Source organism: Brachyhypopomus gauderio, unplaced genomic scaffold (genome assembly GCF_052324685.1).
Source record: "Brachyhypopomus gauderio isolate BG-103 unplaced genomic scaffold, BGAUD_0.2 sc62, whole genome shotgun sequence".
NCBI classification, from domain to species: Eukaryota; Metazoa; Chordata; class Actinopteri; order Gymnotiformes; family Hypopomidae; genus Brachyhypopomus; species Brachyhypopomus gauderio.
In genome coordinates, this window is record NW_027506883.1 from 551,321 (window position 1) to 570,868 (window position 19,548).

The 19,548-nt window shown below is 42.8% G+C and overlaps 3 protein-coding genes across 5 annotated transcripts; 1 reads left to right on the forward strand and 2 right to left on the reverse strand.

Moving 5' to 3' along the window:
* Positions 1-70: 70 nt before the first annotated feature.
* scnm1 (sodium channel modifier 1) lies at positions 71-9,326 on the reverse strand. 3 transcript variants are annotated; one of them, XM_076988574.1, is made up of 9 exons: positions 9,195-9,326; positions 8,183-8,292; positions 7,944-8,014; positions 5,316-5,404; positions 5,129-5,232; positions 4,938-5,038; positions 4,098-4,237; positions 689-881; positions 71-485 (listed from the first exon to the last, which is right to left on the reverse strand). In XM_076988574.1, exons 1-9 carry the CDS (start codon positions 9,199-9,201, stop codon positions 374-376), a joined length of 927 nt encoding a protein of 308 aa, XP_076844689.1. In that variant the 5' UTR covers positions 9,202-9,326; the 3' UTR covers positions 71-373. The 3 variants fall into 3 exon arrangements, with proteins under 3 accessions (XP_076844689.1, XP_076844688.1, XP_076844690.1); XM_076988573.1 differs by having other exon boundaries at positions 689-884; XM_076988575.1 differs by having other exon boundaries at positions 689-884; positions 9,131-9,253.
* lysmd1 (LysM, putative peptidoglycan-binding, domain containing 1) lies at positions 9,214-10,879 on the forward strand. The gene is made up of 3 exons (XM_076988576.1): positions 9,214-9,393; positions 9,478-9,782; positions 10,199-10,879. Exons 1-3 carry the CDS (start codon positions 9,214-9,216, stop codon positions 10,347-10,349), a joined length of 636 nt encoding a protein of 211 aa, XP_076844691.1. The 3' UTR covers positions 10,350-10,879.
* A 351-nt stretch (positions 10,880-11,230) lies between these two features.
* On the reverse strand, positions 11,231-17,328 carry tnfaip8l2b (tumor necrosis factor, alpha-induced protein 8-like 2b). The gene is made up of 3 exons (XM_076988577.1): positions 16,989-17,328; positions 13,958-14,277; positions 11,231-13,053 (listed from the first exon to the last, which is right to left on the reverse strand). Exons 2-3 carry the CDS (start codon positions 14,273-14,275, stop codon positions 12,811-12,813), a joined length of 561 nt encoding a protein of 186 aa, XP_076844692.1. The 5' UTR covers positions 14,276-14,277; positions 16,989-17,328; the 3' UTR covers positions 11,231-12,810.
* Between the last annotated feature and the right edge of the window lie 2,220 nt (positions 17,329-19,548).

Genomic DNA, 19,548 nt, shown 5'->3' on the forward strand with positions numbered 1-19,548 from the left:
GACTCCCGAGAGCAGCTGTGGTTCTTCATACACAAGGTCTGATTGCTCCAAGGCAATATCTGATATCTGATTCTTCTAACCATGAGAATTTAATGTGGAAAAGTACATTACTTTAGAGGAGACATTATTCCTTTATCGTTTTATTATAAAGCAATCAAGTTTGTTGTAACGGTCATGTTTTATGGAACTTTAAAAAGATGTTGAGGGACATTCTGGACATGTTGAACACAACTCCAGCCTGGACATGAACGCCACCTCGCTGTTGTCAGTCCCTCCCTTGTGTTTTCTCGGAGCTCACAGCTTTAACATGGAGATGACGTTTCTTGAAGGAAGCAGAGACCATGTTTGTCCAGGACTGGCAAGGCAGCATGATCTATGTAGTCTCACTAGAGGGCAGCAGAGGAAGTGGCTCGTCCTCATCTGAATCAAATTCCACATTTTCATCTTTTACCCATTTGCCACTCGGATCGTGTAGCCACCCGGCACTGAAACAGAGAAAAGCTTTAGAAAGGAGGGCATCACTGATCCGTCAAAGCAATCTAAAGGCCTCACTTGAAAGAGCTGGAATAAACAAACACTGCTGAACTCTGAATGTAGTTTCACTGCATATTCTAAAACCTAATTAACACTGTACATTAGGGTCAACTGCCAACAGGCTCATGATCAAAATGGCTGATTGGTACTGCACCTCTTTAATTTGAGGTAGTGTTCCAGTTCTCTGCACCTCTGCTCTGTGAGAGCTTCAGGTTCAGGTTCAGGTTCAGGTCCAGGTCCAGGTTCAGGTCCAGGTCCAGGTCCAGGTCCAGGTCCAGGTGGTCTGTTTGCACAGGAGAGTTTCTTCTTGCTCTTGGATTGACTCCACGTCTGACTCTGACCTGAAGCTGCTGAAGAACAACACAGCAATCAAATAAGGGCGGAAACAAACAGAGGAAAATCACACCCCACCAAAACAATATACTGTGCAAGTATGACAAACGTGGCCTACCGAGTTCACTATGAGCAGGGGAGGGAGGTGTGTTGCTGCTGTAACGCTCTGTAACGCTTACCGAGTTCACTATGAGCAGGGGAGGGAGGTGTGTTGCTGCTGTAACGCTCTGTAACGCTTACCGAGTTCACTATGAGCAGGGGAGGGAGGTGTGTTGCTGCTGTAACGCTCTGTAACGCTTACCGAGTTCACTATGAGCAGGGGAGGGAGGTGTGTTGCTGCTGTAACGCTCTGTAACGCTTACCGAGTTCACTATGAGCAGGGGAGGGAGGTGTGTTGCTGCTGTAACGCTCTGTAACGCTTACCGAGTTCACTATGAGCAGGGGAGGGAGGTGTGTTGCTGCTGTAACGCTCTGTAACGCTTACCGAGTTCACTATGAGCAGGGGAGGGAGGTGTGTTGCTGCTGTAACGCTCTGTAACGCTTACCGAGTTCACTATGAGCAGGGGAGGGAGGTGTGTTGCTGCTGTAACGCTCTGTAACGCTGTAACGCTTACCGAGTTCACTATGAGCAGGGGAGGGAGGTGTGTTGCTGCTGTAATGCTCTGTAACGCTGTAACGCTTACCGAGTTCACTATGAGCAGGGGAGGGAGGTGTGTTGCTGCTGTAACGCTCTGTAATGCTGTAACGTTTACCGAGTTCACTATGAGCAGGGGAGGGAGGTGTGTTGCTGCTGTAACGCTCTGTAACGCTTACCGAGTTCACTATGAGCAGGGGAGGGAGGTGTGTTGCTGCTGTAACGCTTACCGAGTTCACTATGAGCAGGGGAGGGAGGTGTGTTGCTGCTGTAACGCTCTGTAATGCTGTAACGCTTACCGAGTTCACTATGAGCAGGGGAGGGAGGTGTGTTGCTGCTGTAACGCTCTGTAACGCTTACCGAGTTCACTATGAGCAGGGGAGGGAGGTGTGTTGCTGCTGTAACGCTCTGTAACGCTGTAACGCTTACCGAGTTCACTATGAGCAGGGGAGGGAGGTGTGTTGCTGCTGTAATACTCTGTAACGCTGTAACGCTTACCGAGTTCACTATGAGCAGGGGAGGGAGGTGTGTTGCTGCTGTAATACTCTGTAACGCTGTAACGCTTACCGAGTTCACTATGAGCAGGGGAGGGAGGTGTGTTGCTGCTGTAATGCTCTGTAACGCTGTAACGCTTACCGAGTTCACTATGAGCAGGGGAGGGAGGTGTGTTGCTGCTGTAACGCTCTGTAACGCTGTAACGCTTACCGAGTTCACTATGAGCAGGGGAGGGAAGTGTGTTGCTGCTGTAACGCTCTGTAACGCTTACCGAGTTCACTATGAGCAGGGGAGGGAGGTGTGTTGCTGCTGTAACGCTCTGTAACGCTTACCGAGTTCACTATGAGCAGGGGAGGGAGGTGTGTTGCTGCTGTAACGCTCTGTAACGCTGTAACGCTTACCGAGTTCACTATGAGCAGGGGAGGGAGGTGTGTTGCTGCTGTAACGCTCTGTAACGCTTACCGAGTTCACTATGAGCAGGGGAGGGAGGTGTGTTGCTGCTGTAACGCTCTGTAACGCTGTAACGCTTACCGAGTTCACTATGAGCAGGGGAGGGAGGTGTGTTGCTGCTGTAATGCTCTGTAACGCTGTAACGCTTACCGAGTTCACTATGAGCAGGGGAGGGAGGTGTGTTGCTGCTGTAACGCTCTGTAACGCTGTAACGCTTACCGTGTTCACTATGAGCAGGGGAGGGAAGTGTGTTGCTGCTGTAATGCTCTGTAACGCTGTAACGCTTACCGAGTTCACTATGAGCAGGGGAGGGAGGTGTGTTGCTGCTGTAACGCTCTGTAACGCTGTAACGCTTACCGAGTTCACTATGAGCAGGGGAGGGAAGTGTGTTGCTGCTGTAACGCTCTGTAACGCTTACCGAGTTCACTATGAGCAGGGGAGGGAGGTGTGTTGCTGCTGTAATGCTCTGTAACGCTGTAACGCTTACCGAGTTCACTATGAGCAGGGGAGGGAGGTGTGTTGCTGCTGTAATGCTCTGTAACGCTGTAACGCTTACCGAGTTCACTATGAGCAGGGGAGGGAGGTGTGTTGCTGCTGTAACGCTCTGTAATGCTGTAACGCTTACCGAGTTCACTATGAGCAGGGGAGGGAGGTGTGTTGCTGCTGTAACGCTCTGTAACGCTTACCGAGTTCACTATGAGCAGGGGAGGGAGGTGTGTTGCTGCTGTAACGCTGTAACGCTTACCGAGTTCACTATGAGCAGGGGAGGGAGGTGTGTTGCTGCTGTAACGCTCTGTAACGCTTACCGAGTTCACTATGAGCAGGGGAGGGAGGTGTGTTGCTGCTGTAACGCTCTGTAACGCTGTAACGCTTACCGAGTTCACTATGAGCAGGGGAGGGAGGTGTGTTGCTGCTGTAATGCTCTGTAACGCTGTAACGCTTACCGAGTTCACTATGAGCAGGGGAGGGAGGTGTGTTGCTGCTGTAACGCTCTGTAATGCTGTAACGCTTACCGAGTTCACTATGAGCAGGGGAGGGAGGTGTGTTGCTGCTGTAACGCTCTGTAACGCTTACCGAGTTCACTATGAGCAGGGGAGGGAGGTGTGTTGCTGCTGTAACGCTTACCGAGTTCACTATGAGCAGGGGAGGGAGGTGTGTTGCTGCTGTAACGCTCTGTAATGCTGTAACGCTTACCGAGTTCACTATGAGCAGGGGAGGGAGGTGTGTTGCTGCTGTAACGCTCTGTAACGCTTACCGAGTTCACTATGAGCAGGGGAGGGAGGTGTGTTGCTGCTGTAACGCTCTGTAACGCTGTAACGCTTACCGAGTTCACTATGAGCAGGGGAGGGAGGTGTGATGCTGCTGTAACGCTCTGTAACGCTGTAACGCTTACCGAGTTCACTATGAGCAGGGGAGGGAGGTGTGATGCTGCTGTAATGCTCTGTAACGCTGTAACGCTTACAGAGTTCACTATGAGGAGGGGAGGGAGGTGTGATGCTGCTGTAACGCTCTGTAACGCTGTAACGCTTACCGAGTTCACTATGAGCAGGGGAGGGAGGTGTGTTGCTGCTGTAATGCTCTGTAACGCTGCAACGCTTACCGAGTTCACTATGAGCAGGGGAGGGAGGTGTGATGCTGCTGTAACGCTTACCGAGTTCACTATGAGCAGGGGAGGGAGGTGTGTTGCTGCTGTTGGCAGGAGCTGTAACGCTCTGAGTGACACTCTTGTCTCTCACTGGTGAACTTCTACACTCAGAACCAAATCCCACTGCAGCGTTTTCAGTCCTTTCACTAAAAACAACATTAACAAACCCAAAAACTATTTTCCAAACTACAGACACTAATGCAGTTCTAATTCCCAAATAGCTACATTTATAATTACCACAATTGTCAAGGTTTTTTTAAATATATAAAACAGCAGGTTAAATCTATTACAAAATATGTTAACATGATGTAGGCTAGTGGATCAATACCAAAGCTCCTGTGTCTGCCCCGCCTGAGCACCAGTACCAACCTTATGGGTCACATTACTGGACAGCCATACACAAGCTGCGGTGCAAGCCTAAAATTACTATGCTGCAGAAAGTAAAGTTATTATGTAAATAAAATACTTCTTAATAACTCAGGTACCTCAGAGTTAGAGCCGGGCAAAAAAGGCCAAAAATATCATCGCGATACATTTTTGTATATGGATCGATCTTAATATTGCAATATAAACCTTTGTAATACCATCACAGCTTTTAAAGAATATCCTCTGAATACACTACTGTAGTGAATACATACATGCACAAATGACTCAAATCCTCAATGAAACGTGTTACATATTGATTACCAGCCCCCCCCCCCCCCCCCCCCCCCAAAAAAAAAAAAAAAACCATAACATAACTACCATAACAAAATCTATGTGTGTATCTGTGTCCTGAATTGCCCAGGACAGAAGGGTAATAGATTCACCAGTGTGTGTACAGAAAGTTAAATGCCCAACCACTACCTGGCCCTTTTATGACAGCTGCTGTAAGGAGTGCTTCTCAGCAAGGCATGATGGGTAATCCTCCGTGTCTGTGCAAGTAATGGTGCTGACTGTCCTGCTTCCTGAGAACAAACATGTGCTTGTAAACATCTCACGTCAGCCATGAATAAGAGTGTTAATGCAAGAAGAAGCAATATGAAGTAATAATTCACCTGATCTTCTCTGTTAACGTCTTCTCTGTTAACATAATCTTGATGTCTCCTCTTATTAATTTCATTTTGTAACCGAGTTTTTTTCCCATAAAACCACTTTAGTCCTGGACAAAAGAATAAAACAACAATGATCTAACATATAATGAATATATGATGTATGAAGCTACAGTTCTGGGCTCAACCTAACCTGCAAGGTGCCTCTTTCCTGTTCTGTGAACTGTCAGCATATCCACTGTATCAAAAACAGGACGATGTGAACACACCAAACAGCTGTACCTACACAAAAGAAAGAGAGATGTGATCCAACCGACTTGTGCAGATAACTATACATTAGAGCTGGGCGATTAATCGATATTATCTATTAATTCGAATTTATAGTTAAGGACGATGTGTTTTTAAGAAAATCGATTTTCTGAGTTTTAATTTTCACCACCGACGCTGCACTGTGGGCTCCCGTAGTTCAGTGAGTTTAGCACCTCCCACCCATCCACCCTCAACACACACACACACACAAACACACACAAACTTGACGGCGGAGCTTGTGCCCAAGAAAAGAGCAACTAGCTCCGTGATATGGAGTTGGTTCGGTTTTCCGGCGTCAGACGTAGACCAAACAAGTCCTCTGTAAGGTGTGTTTGAAACCGATAGAGGGAGAGAGCGAAGAGTACTATTTGTTCAGTTGCGTTGTGAATAAAGTTTCCCTCCGCAGGATATTTTGGATTAAGCAGTTTCTGCCTCGGTTACCGAACCCGCTTCAATGGATTAAACTTTCGCGAGTGACCGTAGCGCGCGGCTCCGCACACCTCGGTGGAGGCAGGGTTGCCAGGTCCTACAAAAATATCCCGCACAAAGTCAGTGTAAAACCCGCCCTTCAGCAGCCTAAACTAGCCCAAAGACCAAAGTTGTCGACGGGGGGGGGGGGGGTGTAAAATGGAGACAAATTAAGTATTATATCGCGATCCATTCTTAGTGTTGACTTGTAACTCCCACGGTAGCCCAACTCAAAAGTAGCCCAAAAAACCGCACCTCGCGACCCCAGAATTTTTACCCGCGGCTGGATTTACAAACAAGCCCAATTTGGCGTGAAAACGCGAACTTGGCAACTATGGTAGTATAAAGTATAAACTGTGGTAGTATAAAGAAACACCCCTCAAAAACAGTGGAAGGAACATTTACCTGACGAATTTTAATGTTACATTGCAGACCCGTAGCCAGGGGGGATCGGAGGGTTCGTTCGACCCCCCCCCCCCCCCGTACACACATGCCCCCTCAAGATATGTAGGCTATTCAACGAATGAATTGTTAATCTCCGGTGGATATACAGACAAACAAATAAGGACAGCAACAACAGACTCACAACAAACTTATAACAGTGTTGCCAACTCTCACGCAATGAGCGTGAGACACTCGCATTTGACTGTCTTCACACGCCATACATCCGATTTCTCACGCTGAAAAAATCTAGTTTATTTATCTCCGATCTACATCTATGATTCAATGAGTTACTAGTTCGCTCTGGCGCCAACTACTGGCGATCGATCGCTTTAGACGCAACATAGAGGAAACATATAAGACATAACGCCCCCCCCCCCCCCGCATCAAATCTCACTCCTAGTGATTTTGAAAAGTTGGCAACCATGCTTATAATGAATAAAATATGTGTAAATTAAAAGGTTTGAAGTGCGCTCGTGTATTTAGGGGGCACTGGAGTAGAGAGGCAAATGAAGCCCACTTTTGGGGGAAAAAGATCCCCCCCATCACAATGCTGGCTACGGGCCTGCATTGTGTTTTAGGTTTGAAAAGTGCTGGAATTTAGGCTAAAGTGAGGGCAGTCCTGTTCTTATTCAGAATGTAGACAGCGTGACTGTCAGTACGCAACATGCAACAATTGTTAAATTGTATTTGTTTTCCATTTTATTAAAAAGGGCACCAAATTATTTATATCTATTTATTTTTTGAGGGTGTGTTTTATTTATTTATTTTAAGTTTGAGGTTGCATTGTGTCAGTGCTTAAACTATGTTGGAGAAAGCCTTCTAAAAGTTACTGAATGTTCTCACTTGTTTACAAATGTTTTTTGCTTGTTTCTGGTTGCACTTTAACCCCAAAGGGGAAATTTAAGTGAAAAATAAATTAAAACTTTTTTTAACCATTCCTTTATCATCTGTAGTTTTTTAGTAGAGGAAATAAATCTATTAAAATCGAAAATCGGATTTAAAAAAAATTAATCGAAGATTTTTTTGGAGGGCCATATCGCCCAGCTCTACTATACATTAGACAACAAAGTGTATGTACTGTATTTCAAATCCCCCCCCCCCCCACCCATTTGCAGACACACACCCCCACCGTGCACCAACCCCTGCCCTGCAGACAGAATCTCACTCTGGGCTGAATTCAGAGTCCTGCTACTACCCCCTGCTCCATACACACACACAGTCTTCTTCACTAGGGTTTCTGTACCAGGCACAACCATAAATATGTCCAGTAAATCTTTAACATATGAGGTCAAAGCGGTAGAACTGCTATAGCTGCCCAATTATCTCCCTGCTGTCTGATGTGGTCAGATAAAACTTGTATAAACGTACATAACAAATGCCATGTGGACGCTGCAGTCTAAGCGTTAACTTACTAAAACCTACTCACAGTAACCTAGTTATAGGGACTCATGTGGGCCCGGTCAAAACGTCCTCACAGTAGAACTAGATGGACATTAATCAGATATAATCAGACATAAATCAGATATAATCAGATATTAATCAGACATAATCAGATATTAATCAGACATAATCAGATATAATCAGACATAATCGGACACACCTCCCGTTCTTCATCAGTGTGGCCTCGTCCTCAGGGATGAAGTGTGACAGCAGGTCCTCAACACGCCGCTTCTGGAAACACACACACACACACACACACACACACACACACACACACGCCTCTGCTTTTGAACGGCGAAAAGCCCGCTCAGAGTTGTGATTTTAAACCAAACACGTTAAGTGTAACCACATCTAATCACATTTAAGATACTACATTTGTAGGGCGTAATGAAAGTTCACCTTCAGCACATTTAGTTGGCTTTGATCGTCGCCCTCCCTCTTGAAAGACATCTTAGCACTTCCACTTCCTGACTCAGTTACCATAGACACCAGTCTGCTCTCCCGACTTCCTGTTTTCAAACGGGGAATTGTGGGTATTTTTGGGCGGAGGCAATACGGGAATCCATGGCAACGCAGCGGTCGTATTAATACCCGCTGTGGTTAGCTAGCGGCTAACGGCTAACAGCTAACGGCTAGCCCGGCCCGTTTGGACACCTTCAAACTTCTGAAAGAACTTCAAACAACCTCTAGGTGACGCTGACCTGCGATTTATTTCAACGTTTTTTCGTCGATTAGTACAATAGTGATAATAAACATTGTTATAAACATTATCCGGACATATTCGTTGTTAGTTAAGGACTTTGTTATTGAACGTTAGCTAGCATGCTAATGCTAACTAGCTAGCTGATGGGCGGCGCGAGCGCAGCTGCTAGCTGATGTTAGCTATGTTGGCTATGTTGGCTAGCGGAGCTGGTACGTGTGGCGGCCCGACCATCAACAGCGCTGATCGGTAATGTACGGGATGTGTGATGTGGTACACATCATGTAATGTGTTGTTTGAGAGGCTGGTCTATATAACGCTGTGGTTCCCGGGTCGGTACGAGGGTTAACCCCACATAACTAGTCGAGCTAGTTGGCCTGGGTGTCATTCAACCACCGAAAGAATGTGTTTTTAAAGTGCTGGTTTGCTGATCTAGCAAGCACTGTTGGCTTTATATATATATATATATATATATATATATATATATATATATATATATATATATAATATTATATATATATATATATATATAATATTATATATATATATATAATATTATATATATATATATATATATATATATATATATATATATATATATATACACACACACACACACACCCCTCGGAGCCCACACAAACCCGTACATTGTCTGTCCTGATAAGAAGCGTCGTGTACAAATGGGGAACATGTCTAGCTAGCGACAGTCACCGTTCATAGAGGACCAGCCATGTCCACGGACCGCGGACCGGACCGGACCGGGTCACACGGGCTCCTGTGCGGCCAGCGCACCAAGTCTTATGGCAGTATGGTGACCTCCTCCTCCTCACCAGGCAGAACGAAACATGTTCAGCACGAAGTTCAGAGTGGAGACACGTTGCAAGGACTGGCACTGAAGTATGGTGCATCTGTAAGTACGTTTTAGGAGTATTCGGAGTATCTAATCATATTTTATTGTCAGATCGCTCTTGACCACTTTTTCCCTTTTTTGTAGATGGAGCAAATCAAAAGGGCAAACAGACTGTACACCAATGATTCAATATTCTTGAAAAAGTTCCTCTCCATCCCTGTACAGACAGACTCACTGTTATTTGCTCATGAGAATGAACTGCGTGAAGAAGAGTCAAGTCAGGAAGAGAGGAAATCCCATCAAGTTTCTACTGATAATGGTCCGACAGACTTTAAATGTGAACAAAAGACTCCAGATCTTTCTCCGTCTGACTATTTTAAAAGGATAGATAGCCTGATCAAACAGTCAAAAAAAGCAGCTGTAAAAACATGTGAAATGGAAGACAAACAGTAAGTAGCCTAAATGTAATTATTGTTAAAGCTGTAACGAGCACTGATTTAGTTTTTATCTGTACAGTTTTGCTGGCTTAACATTCCTGTTGCCCTTATTTAATGCCTCATTTCGCCAGGCCTGTAGCTATTTTGTAAGAAGCCTCTTTGTTTAGCTTTGACAATTTGTCTTTGCTGTCTGTGCTGACATCCTCAATTGCGGTATGCGCTGTACTTTGATTTCTAACACTGCACAGGAATGGGCTAAAGTACTTGCATCTTGGGGTTCATTACACACATATAGGAAGCTGTTATCTTGTATATGTTTTTATTGTTCTGTTTTGCATTTGTCTGTGTACAAGTTACCATGCACGAATAAAAAGCTGTTGGCTGCTTCTTCTTATTTTTAACTTTTTTTTTTCCCTTTCCCCCCTGAGGTTGTCTTCAGCGGAACAGCTGTTGTGCACCAGTAAGGTTTCCAGCTCTTCTTCTCAGGGTCAGCAGGCCATGCTAGGAGCTGTGCCTCTTGCCATCACCAGACGTGCCAAGAATCTGAGGGACAGGGAGGATGAGATCTTTCAACTCTGACCCTGGCTCTTTATAGAGCCCTATAGCTTCTGCCAAGCATTTGAGGACATTGAGTTCACATAAAATGTGAAGTTGGGTAGATGGGTGACTTCTGATTTCAACCCTGAAAAAATCCTGCTTGATGATTCAAGCCACTAGCATTTATGTCCTTGATGACCGTGAAGTGTTGTGCTAGTACTGAATTTGCTTCCATGGTCTCATGTCAAGCACCGTGCTGGCATTCTGGTCCATTACCTGCTGCTGGCTGGATGAGAATACCTGCTGTACTACTGGTCTTTTTATTCCCTGTTCCCTAATTTATGTCTTTGTTTTCTTCTTCATCCTCTTCCAACACTTACATAGTGACTGTCAGATTACTACCTCATAATAAAATTGAGCCCATTTCGTGTAGCTGTATTTACATAGCAATAATTCACAAATAGATACGCGTTATCTGGCTGAATGTGGGTTAAGACACAGTGTTGACATTTAAAATATTTGCTGAAAAAATCAACCATTTAAACAAAGCATAAAAAAATTATACATTGTCATTTTTCTGTGATTTTTAAAGCACTTGTTCTCTTGGTTTATGATGCATTGCATATTTTATCGCATGGTTTGCTCCCTTCCAGGGGGACATTCACAAAGCAATATTTCTGTACTGTAAAGAATCCAACAGTTAACTGCACACATGCAGTAAAGCTAAAGACCATTCTTGAGCTACTGGGATGTCTGCTTTATGGAACATTCCCCTGTTGTCTTTACTGAGTTTTGTTGCATTGCTTTTCAATGTTGCATTAGCTGTTTAGTAGTTGAGCAGGTTTGTAAGTGTGAAGAGGATATAAGCAAAATAGACATGGGTATGTTGGGAATGTTCAGGAACAGAAATGCCACCACAAATGTAGAATCAGTAACAGGATTTATACTGAAAGAGTCCATATCCCAGTTACAATAGGTTCCCACACTATGTGTGTGAACCCCAATGATTGCCAAAGGAATTGCTCAAGATGTATATTTTGCGGCATGTACCTATTGCATTTTTTAAGTAACATTTTAATGTAATACTGTATACAAATGGAAAAAAAACAACAGCGCCTGTAACAGTCACAATACACATAAATTAGTAAGTGTAGAATAAAGGCAACGTGTGTTCAAGACAGATCATTAGACACTCTATAAGATGATGGCTCATGAGAGAATGAAATCTGATATATTTTCATAATGGTTAACAGATTTTTAAGTGTTTAGGAATACAGGTAGTAGAGGATGTGTGTAGGATACACATACAAATCACGAAGCAGGCCAAGAGTTTAGTTACAGGAATCTTGTATGAAATATGCAAATGGTAGATATTATCTGAACATTTTCTTAAGATGTTGGGTTATGAGATATGTTCCTTACAAGTGCTTGGCAATATTAACTATGTTCCTTCAGCTCACTGACTTCATTATTCTAAATTGATATTTAAATTTTAACTAATTAAGTTGACAAATTAAAATGCTAACGTAGTCTTTTTGGCAACTGGACATTAGTGAGCAATTCAATGTTAGCACAAGGAAACATTTGTAAGGAACAGTGCTGCTAAGGAAGAACTTCACTGCAGTGACTGTAGGTGGCAGTGATGAGCTCTGCTAATGTGGAGAGGAGCTCTGTACATTTACATTCATGCCATTAGACAGGAGATCTTATCCAGAACAGCTCACTCATTGATCAGTATGTGTGCTCCTGTGGTAACTGAACCTATGACCTTGGTCGAGTTGGTACCTTTCTCTACCTGCTCTACTAGTCTTTGTATTTTGTCATTTTGTTTTACATGTATGTCACAGATTCTTGATGGCCATTTACGTTGCAAATTTTACAGATGCATTAATTACATTCAAATGTAAATGATTCTAACTGCATCCAGCATTTAAATGTTCAGTTACATCATGAAGTATTGACACCTGTGTTCACTGCACCATCCCTGTGTTTGATGAAGCCAGCGTGTGACTGGGTCTGCTCCTTCCTTGCTTAAACAATTCCGTGATGCCATTTGTTAGGAAACATCCCTGAATTATTGGACAACAAAAAATATGTTTACAGAACTTTGTGACATATATAACAAACTTTGTTGGTTGTCAGAAAGGCAGCAGGAACTCAATGTTTCAAATATTGGTAAATGTAGGTACACTGCAAGACGCAAGAGCTCCTTTCAATACATCTTGCCACACCAAGGTTGGTTTTTTTAAAAATACCACTAAAGTCACTGGATTGGCTTTAAAAAGTAACATTCATCTATTTTGCACTTGGCTGTCAGCAAGGACGTGAAATGTGACTTTCATATAATAGGCAAAATGTGTTGAACTATAATAGGACCAATGAGCTCAACACAAGAGTCAGTCATCATTTGTCCTGAGTTTTTTGCTTTAATTTCCTGTAGTCCGTCATCTTGCTGGTTGGTCCCTTTACACCGACACTATTAAGAGTTCCACGGGTGCCACACTCATAGTTTCCCCTCTTCAAGTAGTTTGTTGAGTCCGTTGCAGATTCTGGTGAGGTTGGACTTAAAAGGGCCGTTTGGATTGTACAGCTGGGTGAGGAAGTCTGGGTTGGAGTAATGACTGAAGACATGGTTGATGCGTCCGTGGGATTTGGTTGTGAGATGAGTGGCCACTAGTTTCAGCATCATGTCTCTGCATGTAGTTAGGATGTCTGACATCACTGCCTTGTCAAATGTGAAGTCCACCTGGATCACATAAGCAGAAGTGAACATCTTTGTCAACGCATGTTTGGAGGTTACACTCGTTGGCAGACAGCAATGACGATGGCTTTTCCTACAGGCATTATAGTACACTGTGCCTTTCAGCGAAGAATTCCAGGTGAGAATGCAGCATAACCAGGTGTGGGTGTAATAATTATGCCACTAAATCCAGACTTGTTTTGAAGGATTGTGATTGTTATAGCTTGTTGTTGCTGTTGGGTTAGTAAAATTAGTCAATCCAGGTTTATTTATTCATATTGGTTCATTAATGTTCTATAAGGCTAGTAAGTAAGTGAGTAGCTAATTACAAATGATGCAAACTCCAGGTCAAGGTTAGGGTTAGAACACAATTATATAATACAGAGTAACGTCTGCAAGAAAATGTATTTAATCTGATTAGATATCAAGCTACATTTTATGTAAAGTAACTCGATTATGTTTTTGTTTATTTTTGGAATTGTAGACCGTTATTGAATTTCTTTTATGACAACACATTAACATGAAAATAATTTCTGCATATCCAGGGGATTCTGAGCTATTTAACGAATGTCTCTAATTTGACTCCAACAGACTAATGTAACGTGGAGTCAGACATGTTTTTGATACTGCTGCCATTGTAATTCTTCAACATCAGAACCTGTGAAACTGGTAAGTATGCCTTTATAGCCTGGGGTGTTACTGGGAGTGTTTCTGAAACAGGCAAAGCATTATGGTATTTGTGGTATTTTAGTGCCTCTGTTCATTTCATTGAATGTAACTGTTTCATTTCATTAATATGGTGTCAAAGTTCAACAGCTGTTATTCTCTTTGGAAAAAAATAGAGCAATAGTTTGTGTTGAATATGGGACTAGATCAGTTTGGTCATATTTTCTTGATCTGTGAAGTTTACCTCATGGAAGCTGATTGCCGTCATGGCTCCCTGTTGTAATTTCTTCTTGAACTTCTGGGCTAATCGGAGTTCCTCTTCACTGAAGCGGTTGTGTCTGAAGAGCACAGCGATCTTCACTACCACCTTAATCAGGTCCTTAATCACCTTCTGGGCCTCATTACGGTTCCCCGTGTACTCCTTCGACACACGGTACAGCTCGTCCAGGATCTCACTGCTGGTGTCATCGATGAACATCTGCACTACTGACTTGCTGGCCATGTTGCTGAGAATCTTCTTCTGGGCCTTCATAGCCATGTCCTTGGAGCTGAAGTTCTCCATTTCTTTAGAAATGAAAAATGAGGGGGAAATAGAGGTTAACAAGAGGATTTCATTTCAAATGCTGTATATCTATGCTATATATCTATGTATACCTCTCTCTTTCTCTCTGTGTGTATATATATACACACACACACACAACTGCATTATATGTTGTCTTGAACATAGTTTTGTATATTCATCGCCTCTGATAATATATGTGGATCTCAAGTGGATTTCAAATGAACAATTAATCACACTGTATCTCTTTCTTTCTCTCTCTCTCTCTCTCTCTATATATATATATATATATATATATATATATATATATATATATATATATATATATATATATACTGTACTGAACAATCTATATTCACAGAGAGAGACAGAGACAGAGAGATTGTTTATTTGAAATCCACATATATTATCAGAGGCAATAAATATAGAAAATGATATTCAAGACAACATATGATGCGGTTCATTATGTATTTTCTCCCAACCACATCCATTTCTCTTCAATGTTTGTTACTGAGATTTTCAGCTCTTGGGGACGCCCCCTTGAGGCCTCATTGAAAAACCAGCTCTGGGGGGAAAAATCACACCCTAAAGGCTTTATCAGTGTTAAGACAATGTCAACAAAAACAAAAAATGTTTAATGCTAATTGTCTTTATTTACTTTGTTATTTGTAATTGTTGTGATTAACAAGCAGTTCAGTTAATAGGTAAATATAACTACATTCTAGCTCCACAGACTACAGTTTTTGGTCCTAGAGAGCATGCAAAGACATGTGTGTGAAATAAGAGTGAGTTGCATAGCATACACAAGTTTCCACACGCAACTCCCAGTTGGGCCATATCATGAGACAGAGCTCAGGGAGTGCCAAGTAGCTTTAATGATGAACCACAGTTACCCAAATATTCTGGTTTATTGTGTTTGCTTCTGTGTTGAGCTTTAGGTTAATGAGATGATGCAGCCGGAATGTGCTGGTCCTTGTTCAGAATGAGCTGTGCAGTCAAGGCTGAACTCCTACGTTAATCAATGCTGTCATCATTGTGCTAATCCTAATAACCTAAACGAATCTATAACAATGACTATTAATTATGTTGTGTTAGGGATGTCACATGTGATGTTTTCAACACCTCCATTTTGAATTACATCAAGGACAGGTTCTCATTCACAGCTTCATTTCAAGGATTGAATCAGAAAAAAATATGTCTGCAGATGCAGTTTTGAAGCCCCAGTGTAATGTATGACAGTACGACAGCATTTAGATCTGGTCAATATTCAAATACATAGAATTTTTCAATACCATAATTTTGCTTATGTAATGCATTGTTAACAGTTTTGTTTAACTAGTTACCTTTAATTGTTTCACTTTTAGTTCAAGGGGAAAAAAATAAAGAGAATATAATTTCCAGCATTTCTTAATTATTTTGTGCTAAGTGTTGGTAGGGAACCTGGTCCATGCTTACAAGTGCCTTGATGGAGCAATCCAGTTGGAGAAGTATCCACAGGAGAGGTAAATATTTAGCATTCCAGAGATGAGTGTAGCATGTATCCTTGGGGGTGGGTGGGGTGGGTTGGTATACATGTGCTCTTCCAGACAGGCAAAGCCTGGTGCTTGTGCAGGACGAGAGGTGTCCTGTGGGCCCGGCCTATCTTGTGTAGGACCAGCCCTACAAACACTGTCATTACACGGCAGACGGCTACTGGGCCTGTTCCTCTGACAGTAGTGCAGGGACAGGTCATAACCTGCTGCCTGGCACTGGAGGGCCAGTGATATAGCTGCTGTAGCCATCTCTCTCTGGCTTGGATTTACAGTAGGCAAGCATGTGTTTTACAATTGCTTGCTTGACAGAAAAGCTCTAGAACTTTCCGGGTGTTTGTAATCAAAGGATTGAGGGCCCCTGGAAAAGCATGTTTCTGTTGTCTGTACGTTATATGTATGTATATATTAGCTATTTTAACATGTTATTATTTTATCCTCTCCTGCTTTACTTGAGGGCATTTTTGTTGGGAGGTAAAAGTGAAAGCTTGGCTCTGTGTGGAGTGTTTGCGTTGTGGAGTGGCGAGCAGACGCTCCATGTGCGTTTGTCGTGATCTCTACGCCCAGTTCAGTCTGGCAGTTGTTTTTCATGAGATGACTGAGTGTGCGCGGTTGTTCATAAAGGAAGTGAAACTCTGGTGTTAGGCAGCAGGAAAGTGACTAGCTACTTGTCTTTCTGCCTCTTTGACAAGGCAGTGAGTCAATTCAGATACTGGAGGCCCCTTCATTGCTACACAACACAACAGAGAGCAGTTAATACCTCCATTTAAATAGGTCACCATTGGATAGGGAAACTCCATTGTATAAAACCTTATTGCGCAATTAGCAAATGGCGGCATGTGGCTCTGTCTTTTGTGCTCAGCCCTTGACAAAGGCAGAAGGTACCTGCGCCTGCTTGAGCCGAGGCAGCCGTGTGCCCTCCACAGCCCCGGCCACGCAGGGAGGGGCGTGAGACCACCAGCGTTAGTCCATGAGACAGCAACTCCTCTTTCCCTCCAAAAACAGCTAGTGTTGTCTTTTACTCTCACAGCAACCAATTACAAGTTTGGTTTTATTATAGTATTTCTGACAGTTTCTCTAGGTTAAACATTTCCAGAAAGCCTCTACACAGGTCAACGTGAGGGCCTCAAACGGTCTCTCACATGACACATCAGGAGGGCATAGGTCAGCAGCACAAGTGTCCTTACCTGTGATTTATTTCACCCTCCTTCTTCTCTGTTATGTATCAGTCCTCCTTCTGTGTTTTGGTCAGGTGATCAACATCCAGTTTTTCTTTTTTGGCGAAATATCTTCCTTAAATAAAGTTGTAATAATACAAAATCTTTCAGGCAAACTCTCTGATCTGCTCGCTGCTCTGTTTCAAGATAATTTGGCTTGTACTTCCTTGAGGAACTAATTTTCTAAGACACACCCCTAAGAGTGCATGTTTCTGTCCCTCTCTCTCTCTCTCTCTATGTCTCTCTATCTCTGTCTCTCGGTCTCTCCAACAACACACACACACACACACACACACACTCACAGATACTCTCCCCACCCTTCTGTCTAACTCTCAGAGCTGCTGACAACTCTCCTGCATGTTCTAACAAGTGAAACCCCTGTAAAGAATTTAGCAGTGATCTGGTGATGCAGGCCATTGAAAGGGGGAGGGGCTTTGCTCTTTTTTTGGTCACTATTACTGGAATGCAGCCACTGTCAGGGGGGCTCCTGCAGTCTGACTCACATTCACGTTTGGCAGCTGAGAGAAGCAGCATGTGTGGTGCACTGCGATTGCAAAATAGACACACTTCAATGAAATGTAATGATATTTGGTTTTATGAGACTCCAGTACAGGGCATTCTTCAAGAGTGCTGCTGAGCTCACAGGTCTTTGGTTAAAATATCCTTCATGCAGTGTAGTACTCATTTAACCTTCAAAACACACAGTGGTTTCAAAATAAGTCTATGTTATGTTTTTATTGATTTCTTAACTGAAGCAGCACCTGATGGTTATGTCAAAAGGGGTTTATGAACAACACAGAACTTCACTTATGCAACCTGTTCTTGTTCCTGGGCAATACAAGTACATATGCTCTGATACCATATCTCACACACATAATAGGCGTATGTAATAAGAACTAATTCCTAGTATCTTTTATGTAAATTATTTAGCTACAATTTTGCTTTTTATTAAATATGTTATTTTTAACCAGTTACAGGTTTTACTGCATGCACATGAAGTATTATAAGCCTTCAATGAAGTTTAAAGATGTCTGCTTATCTGTCTATTATCTGAATTACAACCATCTGGCCTAAAGCCAACCTCTGTAATACACTTTCATACATCTGGCTCTGGTTCTCTGGTCATTAGGCAAAATGTTTACAGGCTTTGTGGTCAATTTAAAATGCAATTCAGAATTCTTAATTATTTCAGTACAACTGACTGAGAAAACTGAAAGAAAAGTTCAGTGTAGATTATGGCTGTGTCATAGTCCTCTCAGGAGTCTGAATGTGATCGCTTCTATACCAGGGCAAACATAGAGTTAGCTGATTAGTTCAGTGGCCCTATTCATTCACGGTGGGAGAGCTGTTTCTAGGTCAGTTATTGCGTTAATGTATTCAGAGCGTGCAAATTCATGCAAACTGCCCAGATTTAATAGTAGTTTAGATCAAATCAGCAATCTGAGGTAAGGGTTGTTTGTGCTTTGGCATGAGTACGCAGACGTGCGGGGACAGTGTGGACAATTGCAGAATTAGGCTTGTCTCCAAGGCAACAGACAGGAAGTGTCGCTTACATGGTTTCCTGACAGCTTCCTATTTTATCGAAGAGTGACATCTGACATGATGTGTGTGTTTGGTGAGGGAGACGTGATCAACCACCAACACATGCTTATCTTGAAGTACTCTCTTTTAACGTCAGATGCAGCATTAAAAAAATACTTTTATTTATGTCACTGATTGAAAAACCTACTAATATATGTCATTATGCAGATATTCCGCTCGCATTTACCCGTGAAGCTGCAACGAGAAAATTATTTTGTAAACAAAAAACTTTTGTAATGCACACGCTTGTCTTCGTGTTTGCTGAACTAGTATCTCCCTTATCTTTTGCGCACAGTTATCTAATCTCCTTCGCGACCCCGCATCTTATATATCCGTTTAGTGTGGTGGTGTCCATATGTCTGTCTGCGTGTCTCTACGTGTCTGTCTGCGTGTTTCTCTACGTGTCTGTGTGTCTGTCTGTGTCTGCGTGTCTGTCTGAGTGTTTCTCTACGTATCTGTGTGTCTGTCTGCGTGTCTGTCTGAGTGTTTCTCTACGTGTCTGTGTGTGTCTACGTGTCTACATGTCTGTCTGCGTGTTTGCCACTTTCCCCTCGTCTGTGTCTGGTTTCACCCCTTGTCCGTGTGAGTATTAAAGCCCCTGTGCTCTGTCCTTGTCGGTCGTTGACCAAGTGTCTGTTCAGCACGCTGCTGTATTCTATACTGGTTAGACGTTGATTTCACAGGATAAAAATATTGTCTTACATTAATGCCTTGCATTAGTTTGTGAGAAAGGTGTGAGTGTGTTTCACTGTTTCCGATATTTTATTGTCCCAATCTATTAGAACTGCTAATAACCTTATTGCTAACCTGCCAATCAAATCAAAAAAAAAAAATGTAGTGAAATGTCCTGCTAATTAAAACTTTACGCGTTACATCAACGCATTTGCTTAAAAGTAACGCTGTAAAACTTTACCTGCCCTCCAGTTACAATTACCAAGCAAATGCAATA